Source organism: Neoarius graeffei, chromosome 4 (assembly GCF_027579695.1).
Source record: "Neoarius graeffei isolate fNeoGra1 chromosome 4, fNeoGra1.pri, whole genome shotgun sequence".
NCBI classification, from domain to species: domain Eukaryota; kingdom Metazoa; phylum Chordata; class Actinopteri; order Siluriformes; family Ariidae; genus Neoarius; species Neoarius graeffei.
The window spans coordinates 23,134,300-23,157,486 of NC_083572.1; the positions used below are offsets into that span (position 1 = coordinate 23,134,300).

At 43.0% G+C, this 23,187-nt stretch overlaps 1 protein-coding gene across 14 annotated transcripts in view; it reads right to left on the reverse strand.

Moving 5' to 3' along the window:
- The window catches only part of LOC132884940 (protein unc-80 homolog), a 382,632-nt gene that overhangs the window by 236,626 nt on the left and 122,819 nt on the right, over positions 1 to 23,187 (reverse strand). For 12 of the 14 annotated variants that reach the window (XM_060919046.1, XM_060919045.1, XM_060919038.1 and 9 more), the window contains 3 exons: positions 14,382 to 14,529; positions 707 to 757; positions 108 to 256 (listed from right to left, as the gene is read on the reverse strand). In XM_060919046.1, the coding sequence (XP_060775029.1) occupies positions 108 to 256; positions 707 to 757; positions 14,382 to 14,529 (348 nt within the window). The remainder of the gene's footprint in view (positions 1 to 107; positions 257 to 706; positions 758 to 14,381; positions 14,530 to 23,187) is intronic. The other 2 variants (XM_060919050.1, XM_060919042.1) reach the window with 1 other exon arrangement.

Below are 23,187 nucleotides of genomic sequence, written 5' to 3' on the forward strand. Positions count from 1 at the left end.
AGAGCACTGACACACAACACACTGAAACACAATGAAAAACTATATGTTACTTATGCATTCATGAGAATTGTCAGACTGCACATAAAGTCATAAATGCTGGGCCTCACCAAATTTTCAGGACTGTGCAGCTCATGTGTAGTGGATGCACATCTGGTTATAAGGGATTTGAACATGCAGCCCACAACCACGGCCTCCATGCTCTGAGCAAGAGATTTATCCCCTCCTGTAGCAAAATTGTTTCCAAAGCCAGCCTTGTCTGAAAACATATAGAAGTGATTTTAGGTGCTGTGCATGAGGCTGGAAGACAAGATGGAGCAACTGAATTGAGGCTCAGGCATGAGTGAGAGACCAACAATACAAGCAAGAAGCCATCAGCACATAAAAGATATAGAAAAGGCAAAAAATTATAAAGCACATATGCAAGGCAAAGGGACTAAAGGATTGCACACATGCAAATGTCTGTGGCCTGATAACAGTCTTGGACCTAACAATCAGGTTATGCTTCCACATCACAGCATTAAATTTTTTCTGCTGGTTTTGAAAAAGCAGGGTTTTTATAAAGATCTCATGTCATTATTAGTGATGGCTACTCTCATGTATTCATCCTAATCTGGAGGCGCGAATGTCACCTTAGACACAGGGAGGGGTGCAGGAATGGGAGTAATGCCTAGTTTTTTGGCAGTAAATTTAGATATTGTGTATCTACCGAAGTTTCGCTTATTCGCCCTCCTGGACCTCTCACCTGCACTGCCGTATTCTGCAAGAGAAGAGATGCGGGGCAACATTGGTGTCAGGCCAGCACAGACATGTAGTTTTCAGGAAAACCCTAACCCACTCCCAAACACACACACACACACACACACACACACACACACACACACACACACACACACACACACACACACACACACACACACACTCCAAGGGACCTTCAGGGTTTCATTATCATTCCACTCATATGTTCACTAACTTGCCAACAGTTAAATGTACTGTAAGTAAATTAGAATTTAGTTCACTTACTTAACTGAAAATTGGGAAAAATCACCAAAAACTAAACATTTATTTACCATGCACCATCTATCATTTCTTAATATTAAAGATTGGCAAGTGTACTGAAAGGATGAGTGACTGAGTAATGGAGGAAGAATTTACACACACTGGTGTTTTATGGGAAGAGGGTATATCTGAGGGTAGAATATGACAAAACTATCAACACTACAGCCTAAACTACCCTTAGAGCCCATACCAGTCCCTAAAACACAGTTTTAAGGGGGACAAGAGACAGAGGTGAGATGGGAGAGTGGAGAAAAATGAATGGAAAACGACAGACATGATCAGTATTTCCAAAACATTACGATTACTCCCCATTTAGTACTTTAGAGAATGCAATACAGATGTTGATTAATTTTGCACAAATCTGAGAATAGGCATTGTAACATGTACATTGTGTACAAAAATATCTTTATGGCGTTTATTCAATATAAATCAGGTCAACAAGGAGGTGTAGAAATATTGAGAATTTCCCACTTTCTCATATTTTCCCAATTGTCATGAGGCGTTTAACCTGTGTTTAATTTTTTTCTCTCTGGACTCGGTAAAACATCCTTGTGTTTGTGAAAGGTGCTATATAAATTTAACTTATTAAGTAATAATAATAATAATAATAATAATTATAATTATTATTATTATTATGGCCAACGGGGGGCCTTTCTGTGTGGAGCTTGCATCTTCTCCCAGTGTCTGTGTACAATGGTGCTTGAAAGTTTGTGAACCCTTTAGAATTTTCTATTATTTCTGCTTAAATATGACCTAAAACATCATCAGATTTTCACACAAAGTCCTAAAAGTAGATAAAGAGAACCCAGTTAAACAAATGAAACAAAAATATTATACTTGGTCATTTATTTATTGAGGAAAATGATCCAATATTACATATCTGTGAGTGGCAAAAATATGTGAGCCTTTGCTTTCAGTATCTGGTGTGACCCCCTTGTGCTGCAACTAAACATTTACGGTAACTGTTGATCAGTCCTGCACACTGGCTTGGAGGAATTTTAGCCCATTCCTCTGTACAGAATAGCTTCAACTCTGGGATGTCGGTGGGTTTCCTCACATGAACTGCTGGCTGTCATGCTTCTGGGCTCACCCTCCGTCTGCCTCAACCCTCAGGCCTCCAGTTCCCATAATCCCCCTCACTCACCAGTCACTACCACGTGCACTCCGTCACCCAATCCGGAACCACTTCCTAGGAGTGGTTCCCCCGATTTCTAATCACCATCACCTGTACCTTTTTGTTTATGTCTGTATTTATACCCCTTTGTTTGTTTTGTTCTTTGCACAGTATTGCCTCTACTTTTCGTGAGCCTACTGAGCATTATTGTACTGATTGTTTACCTGTGTATGACCCTTTTTGCCTTCTTTTTTTTCCCGTTTCACCTGGCCCTTGTGTTTTGATTACCCGTTTCTCTTGAGTCCCGGTTTCTCGATCCTCATCTGTTTTCTGATTACGATTTGTCTAGCCCTTGTTCCTGTTTTGGATCGCTCGGTATTGACCCGGCCTGACTTTTGTACATTGTCTTTGATTACCCTGTTATCATTAAAACCTTGAGTTCATTTATAATCCGCAAACGTCTGGTCCGTCACAGCCATGTTACAGAATACTGTGCCATCATGCAGATGGCGGATTACACATAGCTACAGGTAGCGCTTAGCAGCCAAGGACAGATGCTTGGACAACATCACCAGCATTTTACCTCCATGACTCAGTCCATCCAGACTCTCACGCAACAGCAAGGTGAGCAGCAAAAACAGTTGGTACAAATTGTTGAAAGCATGAGGGAAATCACCACCCAACTCCAACAACTCAGCTCCTCCGGCTCGCCTGTTGTTACCAACCAAGCTGCTCCCTCCACGGCTGTTACCAGTTCGTTTGCTGTCAGTAAACCGGATAAATTTGATGGCTCGCCTAATCAGTGTAAAGGTTTTTTGTCACAATGCTCTATATTTTTTGCGAATTCCTCTCCGAGCTCTGACAAGGCTCGTATTTCTTTTATGATTTCTCGCCTTACAGGCAAGGCCTTAGATTGGGCTACTGCAGTTTGGCCCATAGTCCAATCCAACACTTACAACCACTTCGTTAGAGAATTTAAAGCAGTTTTCGATCACGCCAATGAGGGCCGCTCTCAAGGGGAATTACTCACCCGACTGCATCAGGGTAACCGCTCAGTTTCCAATTATGCTTTGGAATTTCATACTCTTGTGGCTGGGAGTGGTTGGAATGAGCCTGCATTACTAGTGACATTTCACAACGGACTGAACTCCGACATCCTAGCGGAGATGGCTTGTAAGGACAACGGTCTTTCACTAAAAAAGCTGATTTCATTGGCCATTTGCCAATTTGCATTTCAGACCAACTGAAACATGGGAGGGGTCCTCATAAATCTCCTACGGTTCCAGCTGCTGCATTGACCCCTCGCTGCTCATATCCACCAATGACTCAGATTCATGAGGACCTAGAATTCCCGGAACCTATGCAGTGTGACGCATTTCATTTGTCTGTGGAGGAGAGGCACCGATGTCTCCATGAAGGGTTGTGTCTCTATTGCAGAACTGCCGGTCACCTTCTACGTGACTGTCAAATCCGTTGACACAAAACTACAGTGCCAACCCCGCGAAAGCGTGTGGAGTCTACTCCATGCACTAATGTGGTGAGTACACCCACGAAGGGGTTGGTCTCCAAGTCCTTTCTCCTACCCGTGACAGTTAACTGGCCGCAGTCTGTCTCTGTGTTCTCAGCGTTAATTGACTCTGGAGCTGAAGGGGACTTTATTCACACCGAGCTGGTGGAGCAACTCCAGATTCCTGTGGAGCCACTGGAAACACCGCTGAGACTGACTGCTGTCAATGGGGATCCTGAGGGAGAAGGACTTGTTAACCGTGTCACGAAACCCATCAGTACGACTGTCAGTGCTTTACATTCAGAAGACATCTGTTTTTTTTGTCTTGAATTCTTGTGAGGATGCTATCGTTTTAGGTTTGCTCTGGCTTAGAAAACATAACCCTGTCATATCTTGGTCTGATAAAGAAATACTCTCTTGGTCCAGTTACTGTTATGACAAGTGTCTAGCGCTTCCCACAGTTATAGTATCATCAACGACGATAGAAAGCCCCAATGCCAATGTCATAGTTTCTGTTCCCCCCAAATACAGTGACCTGTTAGAAGTATTTAGCAAGAAAAGTGCTACCAAACTTTCCCCTCAAAGAGAATATGACTGTTCCATTGAGTTAATAGATGATGCTATTCCATCTAAGTCTAGGATTTATCCCCTCACTCAAGCAGAGGAGAGAGCAATGGAGGAGTATGTTCAGGAGGCTTTAGAACAGGGTTTCATCCGTCCTTCTACATCTCCCGCAGCTGCAGGGTTCTTTTTCGTCAACAAGAAGGATGGTGGACTTGGGCCCTGCATTGATTATTGTGGGCTAAATCAAATCACTAAACCCAATTCTTACCCATTGCCTTTGGTCCCCGTAGCGCTAGAACAACTTCATGGAGCATCTATATTCACAAAACTTGACTTATGAAGCAGATACAATTTAGTCCACATAAAGGTAGAAGCCGTAACTAATTGGCCCGTCCCTACTTCCATAAAGGAACTCCAGTGATTTCTTGGGTTTGCTAACTTCTATCGCCGTTTCATTCGCAACTTCAGTAGCATAGCAACCCCTCTTACCACTTTATTGAAGGGAGGCACCAAGAAACTTTCATGGAATCCCCAGGCACAGGAAGCAGTCAAACCCCTCAAGGTAGCCTTTACCTCAGCCCCTGTTCTGAAGCATCCCGATCCCACTCAGCCTTTCATGGTAGACGTGGATGCCTCTGAGGTGGGCACTGGAGCTGTGCTGTCCCAACATATAGGTAATCCCTGTAAATTGCCTCCGATAGCCTTCTACTCCCATAAACTGACCCCTGCCGAACGCAATTATGTTATAGGAGATAGAGAATTGCTGGCCATGAAACTAGCTTTTGAAAAATGCCGCCATTGGCTAGAGGAAGCTACACATCCATTCCTAGTCTTAACCGATCATAAAAATCTTGAATATTTATGGTCAGCTAAATGGCTCAATCCCAGTCAGGCTCGGTGGTCCTTATTTTTTCTCTTGATTTAATTTTTCCATTACTTATCATCCCCGTTCCTGTAATACTAAAGCAGATGCCCTTTCTCATATATATCCCAGTCCCAAGTCCTCCCTTGAAGTTGTTAATATACTACCCCCGTCAGTTGTGGTCACCCCTATTAGATGGGAGATAGACGAAGAGATTGACCAGGAACTATCTGTCACTCCTGCCCCTGAATCTTACCCCATAGGAAGGAAGTATGTGCCCACTCAATGCAGGGACAAACTGATTATGTAGGCCCACTCCTCTTTGACTTCTGGCCATCCGGGAGAGACACATACACACCAGTTATTATCTGGCAGATATTCGTGGGAAAATATGCTGTCAGATATCCATAGACTTGTCTCCTCGTGCACCACCTATTCCAAGTGCAAAACACCCAAAACTCTCCCTGCCGGTAAACTCATGCCTTTACCTGTCCCTTCTCGCCCATGGTCACATGTGGTAGTAGACTTCGTTACTGACTTGCCCCCCTCAGAGAACTACATGGTCATTCTGACCATTGTTGACAGGTTCTCACGAGGAGTTAGATTTATCCCCTTTGTTAGCCTACCTACAGCCTTTCAGACAGCTGAAGCCCTTTTTACCTATGTGTTCCGTATATTTGGTATTCCAGAGGATATAGTATCAGATTGAGGGCCTCAATTCACCTCTCATGTATGGTCAGCATTCTTTGAGAGACTGGGAGTTAACATCAGTCTCACCTCCGGTTACCATCCCCAGTCTAATGGTCAATGTGAAAGGGTCAACCAAGAACTGGAAAAGTTTTTGAGATTGTACTGTGATGATAATCAAGACGACTGGTCAAAATATTTGCCCTGGGCAGAAATGGCGCAAAATTCATTAATCAGCTCTGCTATGGGGTTAACACCCTTTCAATATATGCTGGGTTACCAACCCCCCTTAATGCCATGGTCTGCCACACCCTCTGACAACCTGGACATTGACAGTTGGATGCAATGGAGCAAGCAGGTCTGGGAACAGACCCACCAGTGGCTCGAGAACATCCTCTGCCGACACAAGAGGCTGGCGAATCATCATGGGGTGAGACACCTACCTACCTCCCTGGGGACCGAGTGTGGCTGCCGACTCGGGACTTCAGGTTTCCTGAGGGAAGTAGAAAATTATTGCCCAAATACATTGGTCCATTTAAGATTCTCCAGAGAATTAATGAGGTTACTTACAAATTAGATTTGCCTGTGCATTACTGTGTTTCCAACTGGTTTCATGTATCTCCCTTGAAACCTGTTGTCTCAGGTCATTTGGACGAGGCCACACCCGATGTCGCATCCCCACCACCGGTATACATGGAAGGCACCCCAGTGTATGCTGTCCACCAGTTGCTGGACTCTAGAAGGAGAGGAGGGACCCTGCAGTACCTAGTGGACTGTGAGGGCTATGGGCCCGAGGAGCGTAGCTGGGTTCCCACATGAGATGTCCTGGATCCGGGGTTGGTGGAGGAGTTCCATCAGTGTCATCCAGAGAAGCCTGTGCCTCAGCCTAGGGGCTGTCCTAGGCACTGTGTGTCCAGCCCTCCTGGCAGTCTGCGCAACGGTGGTCTCAGAGGTCGTCTGTGGCAACGGTCCTCTGTCCAGCACTGCAGCAGTTCTGAAGGCTCACTCAGGAGTGTTCCTAGCAGTGTGGGTGGTCGTCCTCATCCCTCAGCCTCCTTGGACTCCTGGGAGGGGGGGTACTGTCATGCTTCCGAGCTCACCCTCCGTCTGCCTCAACCCTCAAGACTCCAGTTCCCATAATCCCCCTCACTCACCAGTCACTACCATGTGCACTCCATCACCCAATCCGGAACCACTTCCTAGGAGTGGTTCCCCCGAGTTCTAATCACCATCACCTATACCTTTTTGTTTATGACTGTATTTATATCCCTTTGTTTGTTTTGTTCTTTGCACAGTATTGCCTCTACTTTTCGTGAGCCTACTGAGCATTATTGTACTGATTGTTTACCCATGTATGACCCTTTTTGCCTTCTGTTTTTTTCCCCGTTTTGCCTAGTCTTTGTGTTTTGATTACCCGTTTCTCTTGATTCCCGGTTTCTCGATCCTCACCTGTTTTCTGATTACGATTTGTCTAGCCCTGTTCCTGTTTTGGATTTCTCAGTATTGACCCAGCCTGACTTTTGTACATTGTCTTTGATTACCCTGTTATCATTAAAACCTTGAGTTCATTTATAATCCATGAGCGTCTGGTCCGTCACAGCTGCATTACACTCACTTTGGATCCTTCCACAATATTTTAATTGGATTAAGGTCAGGACTTTGACTTGGCTACTCCAAAACATTAACTTTATTCTTCTTTAACCATTCTTAGGTAGAATGACTTGTGTGCTTAGGGTCGTTGTCTTGCTGCATGACCCACCTTCTCTTGAGATTCAGTTCATGGACAGATGTCCTGACATTTTCCTTTAGAATTTGCTGGTATAATTCAGAATTCATTGTTCCATCAATGATGGCAAGCCGTCCTGGCCCAGATGCAGCAAAACAGGCCCACACCATGATACTACCACCACTATGTTTCACAGATGGGATAAGGTTCTTATGCTGGAATGCAGTGTTTTCCTTTCTCCAAATATAATGCTTTTCATTTAAACCAAAAAGTTCTATTTTGGTCTCATCCGTCCACAAAATATTTTTCCAGTAGCCTTCTGGCTTGTCCATGTGATCTTTAGCAAACTGCAAATGAGCAGCAATGTTCTTTTTGGAGAGCAGTGGCTTTCTCCTTGCAACCCTGCCATGCACACCACTGTTGTTCAGTGTTCTCCTGATGGTGGACTCATGAACGTTAACATTAGCCAATGTGAGAGAAGCCTTCAGTTGCTTAGAAGTTACCCTGGGGTCCTTTGTGACCTGGACGACTATTACACGCCTTGCTCTTGGAGTGATCTTTATTGGTCGACCACTCCTGGGGAGGGTAGCAATGGTTTTAAATTTCCTCCATTTGTACACAATCTGTCTGACTGTGGATTGGTGGAGTCCAAACTCTTTAGAGATGGTTTTGTAACCTTTTCCAGCCTGATGAGCATCAACAATGCTTTTTTGGAGGTCCTCAGAAATCTCCTTTTTTCGTACAATGATACACTTCCACAAGCATGTGTTGTGAAGATCAGACTTTCTTATAACATACATCAGCAAGTGATGCACCCTGGACACATCTTCAGTGATGTTACCTGGGGTCTTTGAGTGTTTCGGGTCTTTCAAACATCATACACTCTCACCCAGGCGACCCAGCCAGGGGTGATCAAGCCCCAGCTTGTGTCCAGGTAGCGCTACCCTGCCTACGGATCTCCTCTTTTGATCCACAGCCACCGTGAGGCAACTTCAGCTGCCTCAGTGGCTTCCTTTATGGCCCTTTGCCTCCTTGCCCCTGTGATGCCCAGCATGTTATAAGCCCTACAGAGGGACTGGCCTGCAAACCCTCTACATCCAACCTCAATGGGTTCACATCTTGTCCCCCACCCATTGCGACGGCACTCCTCCACTAGTTGAGCATACTTAGCTCTCTTCCTCTCATTAGCTTCCTCAATGCGCTCCTCCCACAGGACAGTAAGCTCCAAGAGGACCACCTGTTTGATGGTTTCTGAGGTGAGGACTAGATCTGGTCTTAGCGTTGTTGTGGCTACCTTTTCCGGGAACTTAAGTTGCCTTCCCAAGTCAGCTCTCAACTCCCAGTCTATTTGCAATTGCCCTTAGCACTTGGTCATGGTGCCAGCGGTAGCGTCCCTTGCCCAAAGCTCTTGGGCAGCTGCTAAGGATGTGCTCCAGTGTCCCCCTTTTCTGGCACAGGGCGCAGGCTGGTGACTCTACCTTCCCCCAGCTGAACAGGTTTGATGGGCTTGGTAAGACAGCCTGGATTAGGAACAGAATGCGCTGGGGCTCTGCTCTCCACAGCTCATTCCAGGAGACTTTATGGTCTAGTGCATGCTCCCATCGAGTCCAGGCTCCCTGCTGCTGCATCCCCAGCACCTTGCTGGCTCGTTCCTCTTCGATGAATGCCCGCACCTCTTCCTGAACCAGTGCTCTCCTGTCCTCTCCCTTTACCTGGTCAAAGCGAGGTGTTACATTGCTGCCGAGGCCTTCTCTACCTTGAGCCACTGTCCCAACCAGTGTCCTGTATTGTAGCCGTGATTCAGCCACCTCCACAGCATCTGCAGCTCTCCACTTCCGCCCCGTCCTAACTTCAATGCCGGCCTGAGAGACCTTTGGGTCCTTTGACTCTCGGTACTGCAACACCTCCCTTGTACGGCTCACTTTAAACTCTTCCAACAGGCTGCTAGTTGGGAGTTTCAGCATGTTGTTATGGCCATACAGGGCGATGCTGCTCAGACTCCGAGGAAGGCCCAACCACTTCCGCAGGAACCTGCTGACTCTCCTCTCAAAGCTCTCGATTGTAGAAATTGGAACCACATAGGTCATGAGGGGCCACAGAATCCTTGGAAGGATGCCATGTTGGTAAATCCAAGCCTTGAACTTGCCTGGTAGGCCCGATTTGTTCACTGTGGTCAACCATGCTTCCAACTCTTGGTTGGTTGATTGAATGGCTGCAGTGTCTCTCAGGCTGCAGTCGAAAACCTTCCCCAGGCTCTTCACGGGTTTCTCTGTGATGGGTGGAATCTGGGCACTGCCCAGCATGAACTGGAACTTGTCCGTGACCTTCCCCTTTTTCAGCACAAGGCATCTGGATTTTTGTGGCTTAAAGGTCATGCGGGCCCAGGTGCACACTTCCTCCAAACCCTTCAAGATCCACTTGCTCCCTGGCACGTGTGGTGTAGTTACAGTCAGGTCATCCATGACGGCCCTGATTGGTGGCTGTCTGATGCCTGACTTGGAGAGGGGCCCTCTGCACTGAAACTTGGCTGACTTAACCAGCATATTCATGGCTAGTGCAAAAATAATCACTGAGATAGTACACCCTGTAACGATTCCCTTCTCGATCTTATGCCAGTCCGATGTTATGGCTCCTGAAGAAACCCTCATACTGAAGCCATTGTAGTAGTCAAGAATGAGGTTCTTGAACTTATCTGGAATATAGTGCCGCCGCAGTGCCTCTTCCACCAGCTTGTGTGGTATGGATCCATAGGCGTTTGCGAGGTCCAGCCACAGCACAACTAGATCACCTCTGTTCTCTCTTGCTTCTCTCATCAGCTGGGTAACCAGACCTGTGTGCTCCAGGCACCCTGATACCTTGGGGATCCCTCCTTTTTGAACTGAGGTGTCGATATAGTCGTTCTTTAGGAGGTAGTCCGTTAGGCGCCTGGCAACAATGCTGAAGAATATCTTTCCTTCAACACTGAGCAGGGAGATGGTTCTAAACTGGTCGATGTTCTTTGACTCTTCCTCCTTCGGAATCCACACTCCTTCAGCAAACCTACACCATTCAGCAACCCTTCCCCTCCTCCATATCACCTTCAGGATCCTCCAGAGCCTGTGGAGTAACCTTGGGCAGTTCTTATAAACCCTATAAGGCACCCCACTAGGTCCTGGAGCTGAGCTTGTTCTTGCCTTCTTGATTACCTCCTGGATCTCCTTCCAACTGGGCTCCTTTCCATCAAAGTCCAGTACTGGTACAGGAGGGTCAATTAGGGGCTTGCAATTGCCCAGGTCTTGCTCCCTGAGTGCATCACTTAAGGTGGTGGAGAGGTATTGGTCAATGTCACCTTTAGAACAGTTCAGCTTGCCACTGCGCTTCTGCCCCAGCAGCTGTTTTGTAAATCCAAATGGATTTGCTAGAAAGGCAGTTCACTTCCTGGCTCTCTCTTTTCTCCTCCTCCTGTGCCATTCAGCCCTCCTCAAGGTCATGAGCTTCCTGCATAGGATGCTGCATAGCTCTGACAGAGGTCCCCTCTCCTCCTCACTTGCCTCCTTGAACTGCTGCCTCAGGCTCTTCAGTTCTTGCCTAAGCTGGTGAATCTTCTTTGCCCGATTGTTCTTGGTGTAGGGAAGTTTCTCTGTTTTCTTCTCTTCCAATCCAAACCTCTTGGCTTTCATCATGATGATGGTGGTCATGGACTGGAGGCGCCGGTCAACATCACCCTTAGCCATGCCATCCAAGATGTTATCGGCATCTTCATCAAACTGGAGCCACTCCTTCTCCTTGTTGGCTTGTGGCCACTTGACCCGACGGTGTTCTGATGGTCTGTGTGGCTTTGGTGCTCATGTCACCTGGAGGTTCTTGGCACTGTGGGTTGACTCCGGGCCATGCTCCTCCTGCGTCTCACCAGGGTTAGTCCCTGAGCACTGTGGCACCTGCCCCATCTGCACACATCTCATCTTGGCCTGGTGGATCCTCAGGCCATGTGGGTTCTTGCACACTTTGCCACAAGTGCAAACTGCGCTCACTTTGATAGATCCCTGTTCTTTAAATAAAACAGGGTGCCCACTCACACCTGATTGTCATCCCATTGATTGAAAGCACCTGACTCTAATTTCACCTTCAAATGAACTGCTAATCCTAGAGGTTCACATACTTTTGCCACACATTTTGTCCCATGGGTGTGCGATTTTTTTTTTTGGCTGCCTAGATTGCCCGACATCCGACACTGTGAGTTTGTGTTTTGCGTGTCTTTTCTTGATTGAAAATTCTAGTATCAAAAAATATATTTTTTGTGCACCCTGTATTTGAATAGATCATTTTTGTACACCCTGTATTTATGTATCTTTGTAATATTTACCAATAACTGTGTTGACTGTGCATCTCTCTATAGTGCCTTGCAAAATGCGGGACAAATTTTTGTGGTCAAATAAGACAGAAATTGAGGTTTTTGGCTAAAATTCAAAATGCTATGTGTGGTAAAAACCTAACTTTGTCATTTCTTCAACAAACATCATCCCAACAGTGAAATATAGTGGTGGCACCATCATGTGAGGATGCATCGCTTCACTGGGTACTGAGGATCTTGTTGAAATTGAAGGATGGCTGTATGGCATAAAATACTACAAGGTATAACAAGACAGCCTGCTTCAAACTGACAAAAAATTAAAGCTTGGGAGAAACCTCACTGTTCAGCAGGACAAAGATCCCAAGCACAAAGCCAGAGAAACACACAAGTGGTTTAACAACAAAAAGGTGAATGGTCTGCAGTGGCCAAATCTAAAAGGCCAGATCTCAATCCAGTCTGTGTGACACAGACTGGATTGAGATCTGGCCTTTTAGATTTGTTTAAAAATCGCAGTCCATAAGCATCATCTAACAAACCTGAAGAATTTGATACCAATCTGCTAGGAAGAATGAGGGGAATCACTCCCAAACAGTATCTAAAGCTGGTTGGAACATACCCCAGCAGCCTTAAAGCTGTTATTGCAAGCAAAAGTGGCTTGACTAAGCACTAGTCTGAAAGGGTTAAATACTATGGCCCTGGTCATGCTATTGGTCCCAATTATGTTGCACAAGGGGTAAAATTGAAACCTCCTTGTATGTACACCCAGTACTATACTTTTTGATTTCCTAATACCCTAAAGTTAACAAAATCACAGGGAGTGAGAGTTTAATGGGACCTAGTGCACATTAACCAGGCATCTGAATGAAGCAACAAGAAGGCTCTTCTGCTTCAAATGAGAAGGTGGTGTAAACTCAGTGTTTCTAAAATTCACTTTACCTAGAATTGTCAATGATCCAAGCAAGGTAAACACACTTTCATTGTGGCAAAACTTGAAAATTTCAGCAGAATCAGAACACCGGTTACAGAGGCAATTGAAATTATGTGTGACATAAATGTTTACAGAAAATAGTTGAATGAACTTTGGCCAAATGGCACATCTTAAAGTTTCAGAAGTCTGTGTATTACACCTATATATGTTAGACTCAGCCTTCTCAGAGAGCATTTTGAATGACTCCAGTTCTTACTTGTTGGGACACAGCAGCCTACTAGAAATAACAAAAGTTGTTTATGGAAAATGTCATACACGGAACCATGGGTTTGCGTTGCATCTGGTGAGACTGACATTCAACATGCAGCCTGAATCTTACTACACATTTAAACTATAAACTCTTAGTAGTCCAACCAACAAGGAATTTAGAGGCTATGCCAAACAGGCAAAAACTATGAACAGTTCCTATCTGGTTTTATTTATATATATATATATATATATATATATATATATATATATATATATATATATATATATATGCATATATGCATGCAGCATATACATATGGCCAAATGAGAGGCTTTGGGTGACTGTGGTCACCTGGAAATAGATCAGAAAAAAAATCATTATGCTACCCAAGCTAGTCCTACAGTATATGAACTCTATTAGGACATGTTGTGCTTTTGGTGATAAATATCTAACATAATCTAATAGGAGCTTAGACATGACATTTTTTTGGAGTGGGATCAAGTGTGACCAGGGCCCTATGCAAGCAGCATTTTTTTTTTGAAGATCTGTTGACAAAGCATTTTGACTTTGAACTTTTGCTTTAAGAGCTATTGGTTTGCAATAATACTAGCTGGAACAATCTGTGTAAGGGTCATTTGTAATCCAGATGATTTTGATGACTTTTAAGGAGGTTAAATACTTTTGCAAAGCACTATATTTGTGAAAAGATGTAAGCATGGATTAATCATCATGGAAGGGGGGATACTATTAAAGAGAAGTCAGTGGACTTCATGGAAATAAACTACTACTACAAAGGCATACAATTAAGTCCATTTCACCTCCAGTTCCACTACAAAATGCAGAAAAACTTAAGGGGGATGAACAGTTATGCATGCAGGGGATTATATTTCCTACACTCCTAATGTGATATATCTAGACTAATTTTCAAGACATTTTTAAATTGTCCACAGTGTTTAGGGATCATGTCACACTACAAAACATTGTATGATGAACAGACAGACTGAAATACACAAGCAAACACAGAAAGCCTTGAGACACACAGAAATGCAGTACAGTAGGGACAGGCTTCATGTGTCATGATCTTATCTGATCATTTATGACATTATGGTGATACCCTTATTTGGGCTACATGAAAATATCATGTGGCACAAAAATATTCAAATGTTTATAGAATGGTGGAGGATTGTGATTTACTATAACTGGGTTCAATGGCTGCACCTCCTGTTGATACATTTTCTTCTTTTTTTGAGTCTGTTTTAATTATACAGTATCAGCATTTTTAATGTTACTGATTTAAAAAACTTATAGCTGATTATGTGCTTATGTTGTATACATGGGCTGTGGACATTTCCTCTTACTGTCAGTGATGGGCTCCATACAGAAGCCAAGAAGAGCATGCAGAAAGTCCACTATGTTGTTGAGAGAATCCTTGTTGACGTACTCTTTCATGGTCTGCCGGAACTGCACTTTATCTAGCTTGTACAGATTGGTCAGGCAGTTCTGAGCCTAAACAGTGGAAGTCAAACAACGTGAACACACAATCCAACTTACTAGTACAAATGATGTTAAGGTGCTAGACGCCAATCCTAAATAATATCACAAGTTCTGGATCCATCAGAGTTTTCTATTTATGTCTTATGAATGCAACCCCCCCCCCCAAAAAAAACACCACAAATTCAAAATTTTCATTTGCCTCACACTTTTTCAATTAAAAAAATGTGTATGTGTGTTCTGACACTGTTATATATAAAATGCACAAAATATAGCATACAAAATATAGTTAAAGGATATACACAGAGCCATGGCCTCACTTTCGTTTATAAATGCCTTAAGACCTCAAGAATGGCACAGGAATAGTTTTAAGCACGAACAATAAATCTAATATAGTAATTTTTACGATTAAAGTGATTTATATAGGTAGCGGTCTGAGTGAATGACCTTGACATCCGTAACATCACAACAGGAAGTCTATCGGTCTCATCGCTATTTCCGCTATACTAAAACACAGAGCTGACTGCAACTCTGATCCTGCATTTTGAGCTAACTTATCGCCATGCCACGTAGATGTGTTTTTGGCCAGTGCAGCAACACGACAGAAAGTGGATTTATGTTGCATTCATGGCCCAAGAATATTCAACCTGCAAAGATGTGGACGCGTTTTGTGAGAAGTTCACGGGCACATTGGGTGCCTATGAAGTGGTCTCCTCTACTCTGCACATTTTACTGAGGACTCGTATGAAACCTCTGATCTGTTGAGGAGCATTGGCTATAAGCCTGTATTGAAAGTGGGTGCAGTCCCAACAATTAAAGAAAAATAAAACAAGAAAAGTATTTATTTTATTTTTTAAAAGTAAGTTCAGTTGCACCAGTCCTCCTGGAGCGTGAGCCGAGGGTTGTTGCTAAAACCCGGGACGGGACAAATCGCTCAGGCAGTGACCTCCCCGCAGTTGTTGCTAAAACCGGTGACATCCCGTTCTGTCCCGGGTTTTAGTAATTGCCTAAGCCTAGCAGTAATGGTGGAATACACCGTATGGAGAGAAAGAGTGGAGCAGCCGTCTTATTTCTAAACTGGATATTGCTGCCATCTTGCCCTTACATGGCAGAAGTGAATGAACGAAGAACTGAAAGTCAGATTGTTTCAAAACAATCAGCCACAAGATTGGCCTCCAAGAAGTGAGAACACAGACAGGTAAGCTCCAACTCTTATTTGAATTAAAAAAACAAAACAAAACCACATTGTTTACCTGCATTTAGATTAATACATGTAACTTGTATTGTGTATTTAAGTTACCAGTATAAGATTATTTAATTTGCTTTAGAATGTGATAGTCTCAGTTCATCTGATTTATTTTTAGTTGTTGTATTTTGCTTTTTAATTAGTAATCTGTTTTTCAATTGTAATAATTTAATGCAGGACCCCCAGTGATAGCAGACACTGTCTGAAGGGGTTTATCCTGTTGAAATATTGGTTAATAAATAATAAATAAATATTTAATTAGCCTTTTACGTTTTATCAGTGAAAATGCATGCACGTACATGTATGGTGCACCCATCCTGTTTTTTTTTTTTTTTATAAATGTGTTTATGGCATGGTGGTGTAGTGGTTAGCGCTGTCGCCTCACAGCAAGAAGGTCCGGGTTCGAGCCCCGTGGCCGGCGAGGGCCTTTCTGTGTGGAGTTTGCATGTTCTCCCCGTGTCCGCGTGGGTTTCCTCCGGGTGCTCCAGTTTCCCCCACAGTCCAAAGACATGCAGGTTAGCTTAACTGGTGACTCTAAATTGACCGTAGGTGTGAATGTGAGTGTGAATGGTTGTCTGTGTCTATGGCTACGTTTACATTAGACCGTATCTGTCTCGTTTTCTTCACGGATGCACTGTCCGTTTACATTAAACCGCCTGGAAATGCCGGGAAACGGGAATCCGCCAGCGTCCACGTATTCAATCCAGATCGTGTCAGCTCCGGTGCTGTGTAAACATTCAGAATACGCGGATACGCTGTGCTGAGCTCTAGCTGGCGTCTCATTGGACAACGTCACTGTGACATCCACCTTCCTGATTCGCTGGCGTTGGTCATGTGACGCGACTGCTGAAAAATGGCGCGGACTTCCGCCTTGTATCACCTTTCATTAAAGAGTATAAAAGTATGAAAATACTGCAAATACTGATGCAAATACTGCCCATTGTGTAGTTATGATTGTCTTTAGGCTTGCCATCCTTCCACTTGCAAGTAGTAAGTGATATGCGCTGGGATCACACACACAGCGGCTCAGTCCCGAATCGTGGCTTGTGCACTTCACTCGCGCGCTGTGTGAGCTGCGCAGGGCCGGAGTGTGCACCCTCCAGAGGGCACTCGCTGTTCAGGGCGGAGTGATTTGGAGCGCAGGATGCCTGCGGAGCCGAGCGTATCTGTGTATTGGTGTTGCTATGTGCACGCAAATCGTGTATTGGTGTTGCTGTGTGCACACTAATCGTTTTAAAAACGTTAATCTGATGATCCGCTGATACGGTCTAATGTAAACATGGGCTATGTGTCAGCCCTGTGATGACCTGGCGACTTGTCCAGGGTGTACCCTGCCTTTCGCCCGTAGTCAGTTGGGATAGGCTCCAGCTTGCCTGCGACCCTGTAGAACAGGATAAAGCGGCTAGAGATAATGAGATGAGATGAGATGTGTTTATTAATTTTCCTTTTTCCAACAACACAAGCAAGCAAACTAAAAAAAACAAAACTTCAACACAACACACCAGCAACACACAATGGCTCAGTTACACACATACAGTATCCACATTAATAAAGGAAGTAAAAAGAAAGTACATAAATAAGTAAATGAAGGAAAAGAAAAATAGATGTACAGCAATGCATTCCCTTATTATGACCTTCCAGGGAATCCCTGTAACAAAATGGAAGATACATTGGGGTCCAAGTAATTCAGACAAGGTTCCCAAACTTTATAAAATTGGTTTGATTTTGAATGTGATATACAAGTCAAGTATTCCAAAGGCACTAAATCAAACAGCACTTCATGCCAACCCTTAACGTTTGGTTCTTTATCACTAATTCACTGCAACAAAATGTTCTTCCTAGCTGCAAATGTAAGAATACAGAACAGTCTTTAATTTGTTAAATCTTACACCTCTAGCAGGCAGGCCTAATATAAAAGACAATGGGTCCATCCCCAGTTTTAATCCTAGTATCTTTTCAATTTCTGTTAAGACATTAGACCAATATTTTTGCAGCTTATGGCATGACCAAAGACAATGAGTTAGAGTGCCAATTTCTGTTTTACATTTGAGACACATTGGAGACAAACTGGGGTTGAACTTACACTACCGTTCAAAAGTTTGGGGTCACTTTGAAATTTCCTTATTTTTGAAAGAAAAGCATTGTTCTTTTCAATGAAGATCACTTTAAACTAATCAGAAATACACTCTATACAATGCTAATGTGGTAAATGACTATTCTAGCTGCAAATGTCTGGTTTTTGGTGCAATATCTACATAGGTGTATAGAGGCCGATTTCCAGCAACTATCACTCCAGTGTTCTAATGGTACAATGTGTTTGCTCATTGCCTCAGAAGGCTAATGGATGATTAGAAAACCCTTGTACAATCATGTTAGCACAGCTGAAAACAGTTTAGCTCTTTAGAGAAGCTATAAAACTGACCTTCCTTTGAGCAGATTGAGTTTCTGGACCATCACATTTGTGGGGTCGATTAAATGCTCAAAATGGCCAGAAAAATGTCTTGACTATATTTTCTATTCATTTTACAACTTATGGTGATAAATAAAAGTGTGACTTTTCATGGAAAACACAAAATTGTCTGGGTGACCCCAAACTTTTGAACGGTAGTGTATGTCTGCAATTAGGGGATATGCATTCTGTGCAAAATCTTAAACTGTATTGATTTAGCACGATTACAAACTGAGATTGAATTAGCATAGGTCCATATATTTTCCCACTCAGTAGCACCTTCTCTGAGTTCTTGTAAAGCCATAGATGGAACAGCACGCATAGCTCCATAAAGTAGACTAATAGACACCTTCCTAACTGTTCCAAACAGCACTTTCTCAAGTGAAGATATGTCAGGGTTATCAATTAAGGTTGTACTGTGTACTATATAATGTCTTATCTGTAAATAACGAAAGAAGTCATGCCATGGATTTGGTATTTCGCGATCATCTGGTCAAATGACATTAATGCATCATCAGTAAATAAATCTTTTAACCTGTTAATACCACAATTACCCCACTGTCTAAAGCTAGCATCAAGTAGTCCTGGTTGGAAATCAGGATTACTCAGAATAGGAGTAAAAGCTGATGTCAGTTTTGACCTCCCCTCAAGTCTACGCATCAATCGCCATGCCTTAATTGTGTTGAGTGTGACAGGATTGTCACAGCACAGCTTAATAGTTTTAAAATTCTTAATAAACAGCATGTCTCTTAATGGATATTTTGAAAGGGAGGATTCAACATCCAGCCAGCCAGAGGTCGTCTTATTTAAGATCCAATCATAAATATATCGTAAATGAGCACACAGCTGGTACCTTCTAAAATCAGGTAAATCTAACCCTCCTTCAGAGCTTGGTAACTGCAGAGTAGCCATTTTTATCTTTGGTTTGCGTTTATTCTATATGAAAGAACTGAGCCAACCATTTAGTTTTTTCACAACCTTATTTGAAAATAAAATCGGAATCATTTGGATAGGGTAGTCTAGGCAATATGTTCATTTTAATCAAGGCTATACGTCCTAGCCAGGATATCGGCAGAGAGTTCCAACGCTCTAAATCTTGTCTCACTTTCTCAAACAAGGGAACAAAGTTGACTTTACACATTTGCTTAAATGTAGAGGTTATGTGTACACCTAAATAAGTAAAGCCTGCCAGAGACCACTTAAAGGGCAAGAAGGGCAATGTTTTAGGTACTAAATTTAGACTCCCTAGTGGCATGGCTTCTGATTTCGACAAATTGACTTTTTGTATCCAGAAAATCTGCTAAATAAGTCAATAACATTAAGTAAAGCAGGTACTGAAGTCCCTGGATTTGAAACAAAAATTAAAACATCATCTGCATAAAGACTTTTATTTTATGATGCACTCTGTCTGTTTGCAAGCCCTGTATAGCAGGCGCTGTTCTAATGGCCTCTGCCAATGGTTCAATAACCATGGCAAATAAAAAAGGGGGGGGGGGACAAATGACATCCCTGCCTGGCTCCTCTATGTACAGGAAAGCTGCCTGCCCATTAGCTAGAATGGATGCTTAAGGATTATTATACAGGACCTTGACCCATTTGATAAAATAATCCCTTACACCAAATTTATTTAGACAGTAAAATAAATACATCCATTCGACTCAGTCAAAGGCTTTCTCTGCATCTAAAGAGAGCACTAAACATAAATTTGCCGATGCTGAAAAACCTGAAAGATATTGAGCAGCCGCCTAACATTATTACTAGAATTTCGTCCCTTTATAAAACCAGTTTGGTCCTCCTTTATAATTTTAGGCGCGTGGCCAGGATTTTTGCCAAAATTTTCCGGTCTACATTAAGAAGGGATATGGGCCTATAAGAGGCACAGGATTCTGGACGTTTCCCCTTTTTCCGAATGAGTGAGATATTTGCTTCTCTCAAAGTCTGGGGTAACTTATTATTTGAGAATGCATTGTTAAACATGTTAACTAAAGGTTCCACTAATAGGTCAGAAAATTCTTTGTAAAATTCACAACTGAACTCATGAGGCCCAGGGGCTTTTCCATTCTGTAGATTTCTTATAGCATTAACCACCTCTTGTCCCAAAATGGGGGAATTAAAAATGAGTTTATATTCTGATTGTATGGTGGGCAAACTGAGCTGGGCAAATAATTTATCCATTAAAACAAACACATCACTTGGTTATTCAGAAATATAAAGATTGTGGTAGAATAATTTAAATATGTCGTTTATAAGTTTGTTATCATATGCATGGTTGCCTTGTATATCACATGGATTAAAGCAAAAAAAAAAACATCTGACTGAAAAAAAAAGCTCCATGTCGTTGGTCCCTACCACGTCAGCGATGCGTCAAATTTTAAACGCTGTGTTGTCCATTATCCCCTAGGCCCCTACTTATAGTACATTTACATAATTTTAACAATGACTAAAGCTAAGACAAGACTTGACCATTGTCATTACTGGCTATTCATGATGAAACATCAAGTTTTCAGCGCAAAGTGCAAATTTATTTCAACAGTACTTTAGTAATGCACAACAGTGGTTAAGAGAAAAGTGCAAGTGCAGTCGAACTTGAACCATGCTTTCAAAAGGGTGGAACAGAAAGAAAAATAAGAAAATCTGTTGAAATCAAGCCAGGAAACAAGAAAACTAAAGTGAAAGTTCACTTTTTCTGCTTCTTCGCAGTGAAGCCAAAGGCATCTAGTTTGGCAACACCTGATGCCTGTTTTTGTTTCTTTTTCCTTGGCACAGCAGCAGGAGCTTGCCATTATCGCCCATTTCATTTCGCCAAGCCCATCTCCACTTATTCTTTACCGTTTTGTCGATGTCTGACACATCTGTGCCTTCATTTAAAAGAAGCGCGTCCATGCTGGCAAAACCGAAAGTAATTTGACGCGCTCTAGTGATGGAAATCGAAGGGCCTATATCCGGGGTTGAGGGGGGATGTGGGGGGAGGCATCCCCCTTCTGAAATAAAAATCTCAAATCATCCCCCTTATAAAACAGCCATCCCCCCCATCACATCCCTTGGGACACTTTACCAATTAATGTGGAAATTAGCCTACTATTATTTTAACAAATATTACTACCATTTCAACATTAGAGGCTTTGCGCAGTGATAGCCTACATGTAGCCGGATAAAAAAGACGCATATTTATTTATTCGGTTGCACCTCTCATTCACACCTATACGGAGGTTTCAGTCACTGAAAACAGCTACTTTCGCAAACTGGGCAGAGTGGAGATTTCTGAAAACTCCATCTTCAGACACGCGTGTAAATCGGGAAAACGAAGCAACAGTGGGCGAGAGGGCGCGCGTGAATATAATGAGTCATAGGTGAGAATCTTTCACTGAATGCCAATTGTCCCGGTTCTTCATGAAATCACACGCACACGCACAAATTCATTCGGTTAACTTTCAAATAACTGTTCTTGTGCACTTGCGACACCGGAGCCACTTTCCTGAATTTTGAGCTTCAGAGTATTCGTTTCTTTATCTATTTAATCAATGAATTTATTTGTCACATACATTAAATTACTAATGTAAACCATTAGTAGCCTATTTAAGCAATAGCTGTTTTCTCCACTGTTTTCCGACCTTTTGTGCTTAGTGAATGAGACACTTCATTACACTCCACTGACCGACTTCCAATTCCGGACTTTTTTGAAAATGTAAAATATAGGCCTACGAGATGGTTTTTTGGGACTTAATTCACGTTGGTCCTTCACTATTAATTTTTGAGACTGACGAGGCACTAAATACTGTGAAATTATTTTCTCCTTACTATGAAGTTTGGCATCTTAAACAAGTGTCGGGAAATCTTGCAGCCCGACTCTGCAGCCTCCAATGTTTAAGCGAACTGCTGAAACTATAATGTTTAAAGATTAAATCGTAGGCTAATCAAACCAAAGAAAAACACAGCCTTTCCAGAACATTGTCTGCCGAAGCCTGTTTAACCTACAAAAGGCTTAATAGCATAGATCTTGCTGCGGCTTCAACAGGGCTGTTTAGATTTTTCACCTGATCGCCTTTCAATAGGCAAATATCATTATTATTATTACTACTACAATAGGCCTAGTATTAGTAGTAGGCAAGTAGTTGCCTAGTAATAGGACAGCCAGATTGTTTCATCAGTGGAGCCGCCGTTAAAAGGAAACTGATGCGGAGTGCCGCGGCTCGCCTCGGGGTGAATCCAGGCCCGGCACCAGGAACAGTTTACTAAGGGGGCAATTAGAAATCGCAAGGGGGCAAATATTTTTCATATAGTGTGTAGTAGTGATGGCGGTCTGACAACGTGTTTCAAACAATTAACTGCGCCAACCACAAAACCATGGCCCCGAAGGTTGCTTTAGTACGGGAAAATCATGTGACATATTACCAGGGCAGTTGCGCTTTATCAACACCCGTGCCCACCTGTTAACCCTCCCCTCCAATTTTCTCACAGACACGCGTTACAACCGGAAAGATGCCAAACATAAAACAACACACACAAACCTACAGGCAAGTCCTTTAAATTTAAAATGCATACAAATAGCTCCACGGCATGAAAACAAAACGTCAATGCAAGTCTAAGGTACTTGGCTCGGCGGCCAAAATCATAATTTAAAAAAATCAACAGACCCTGCGGCTGCACCAGTAATAGCCTTCCTGACTCGCACCGAGTCAACGCTAACCACTTAATCCGCGATCCCAGTTTAGGCGTGTAGGGGACAAAACACTCTGAAGTGATGAATTTTCACCCCCGCTGCATGGGGGGTGACGTCAACGACACATATTCTTACACTATTTGCGCACAAAGCGGACCATATATGAACACATACACCAACATAAACGGAGATAAACTTGGCCTACAAAGAAAGAAAATGGATTCACAATATTGTGATTGAATTCGTTTAATTCGGTGGGGGAAAGACTACTCCCGTAAACTTGACTGCATATTACAGGATATTGCAGAGACAGTGCAC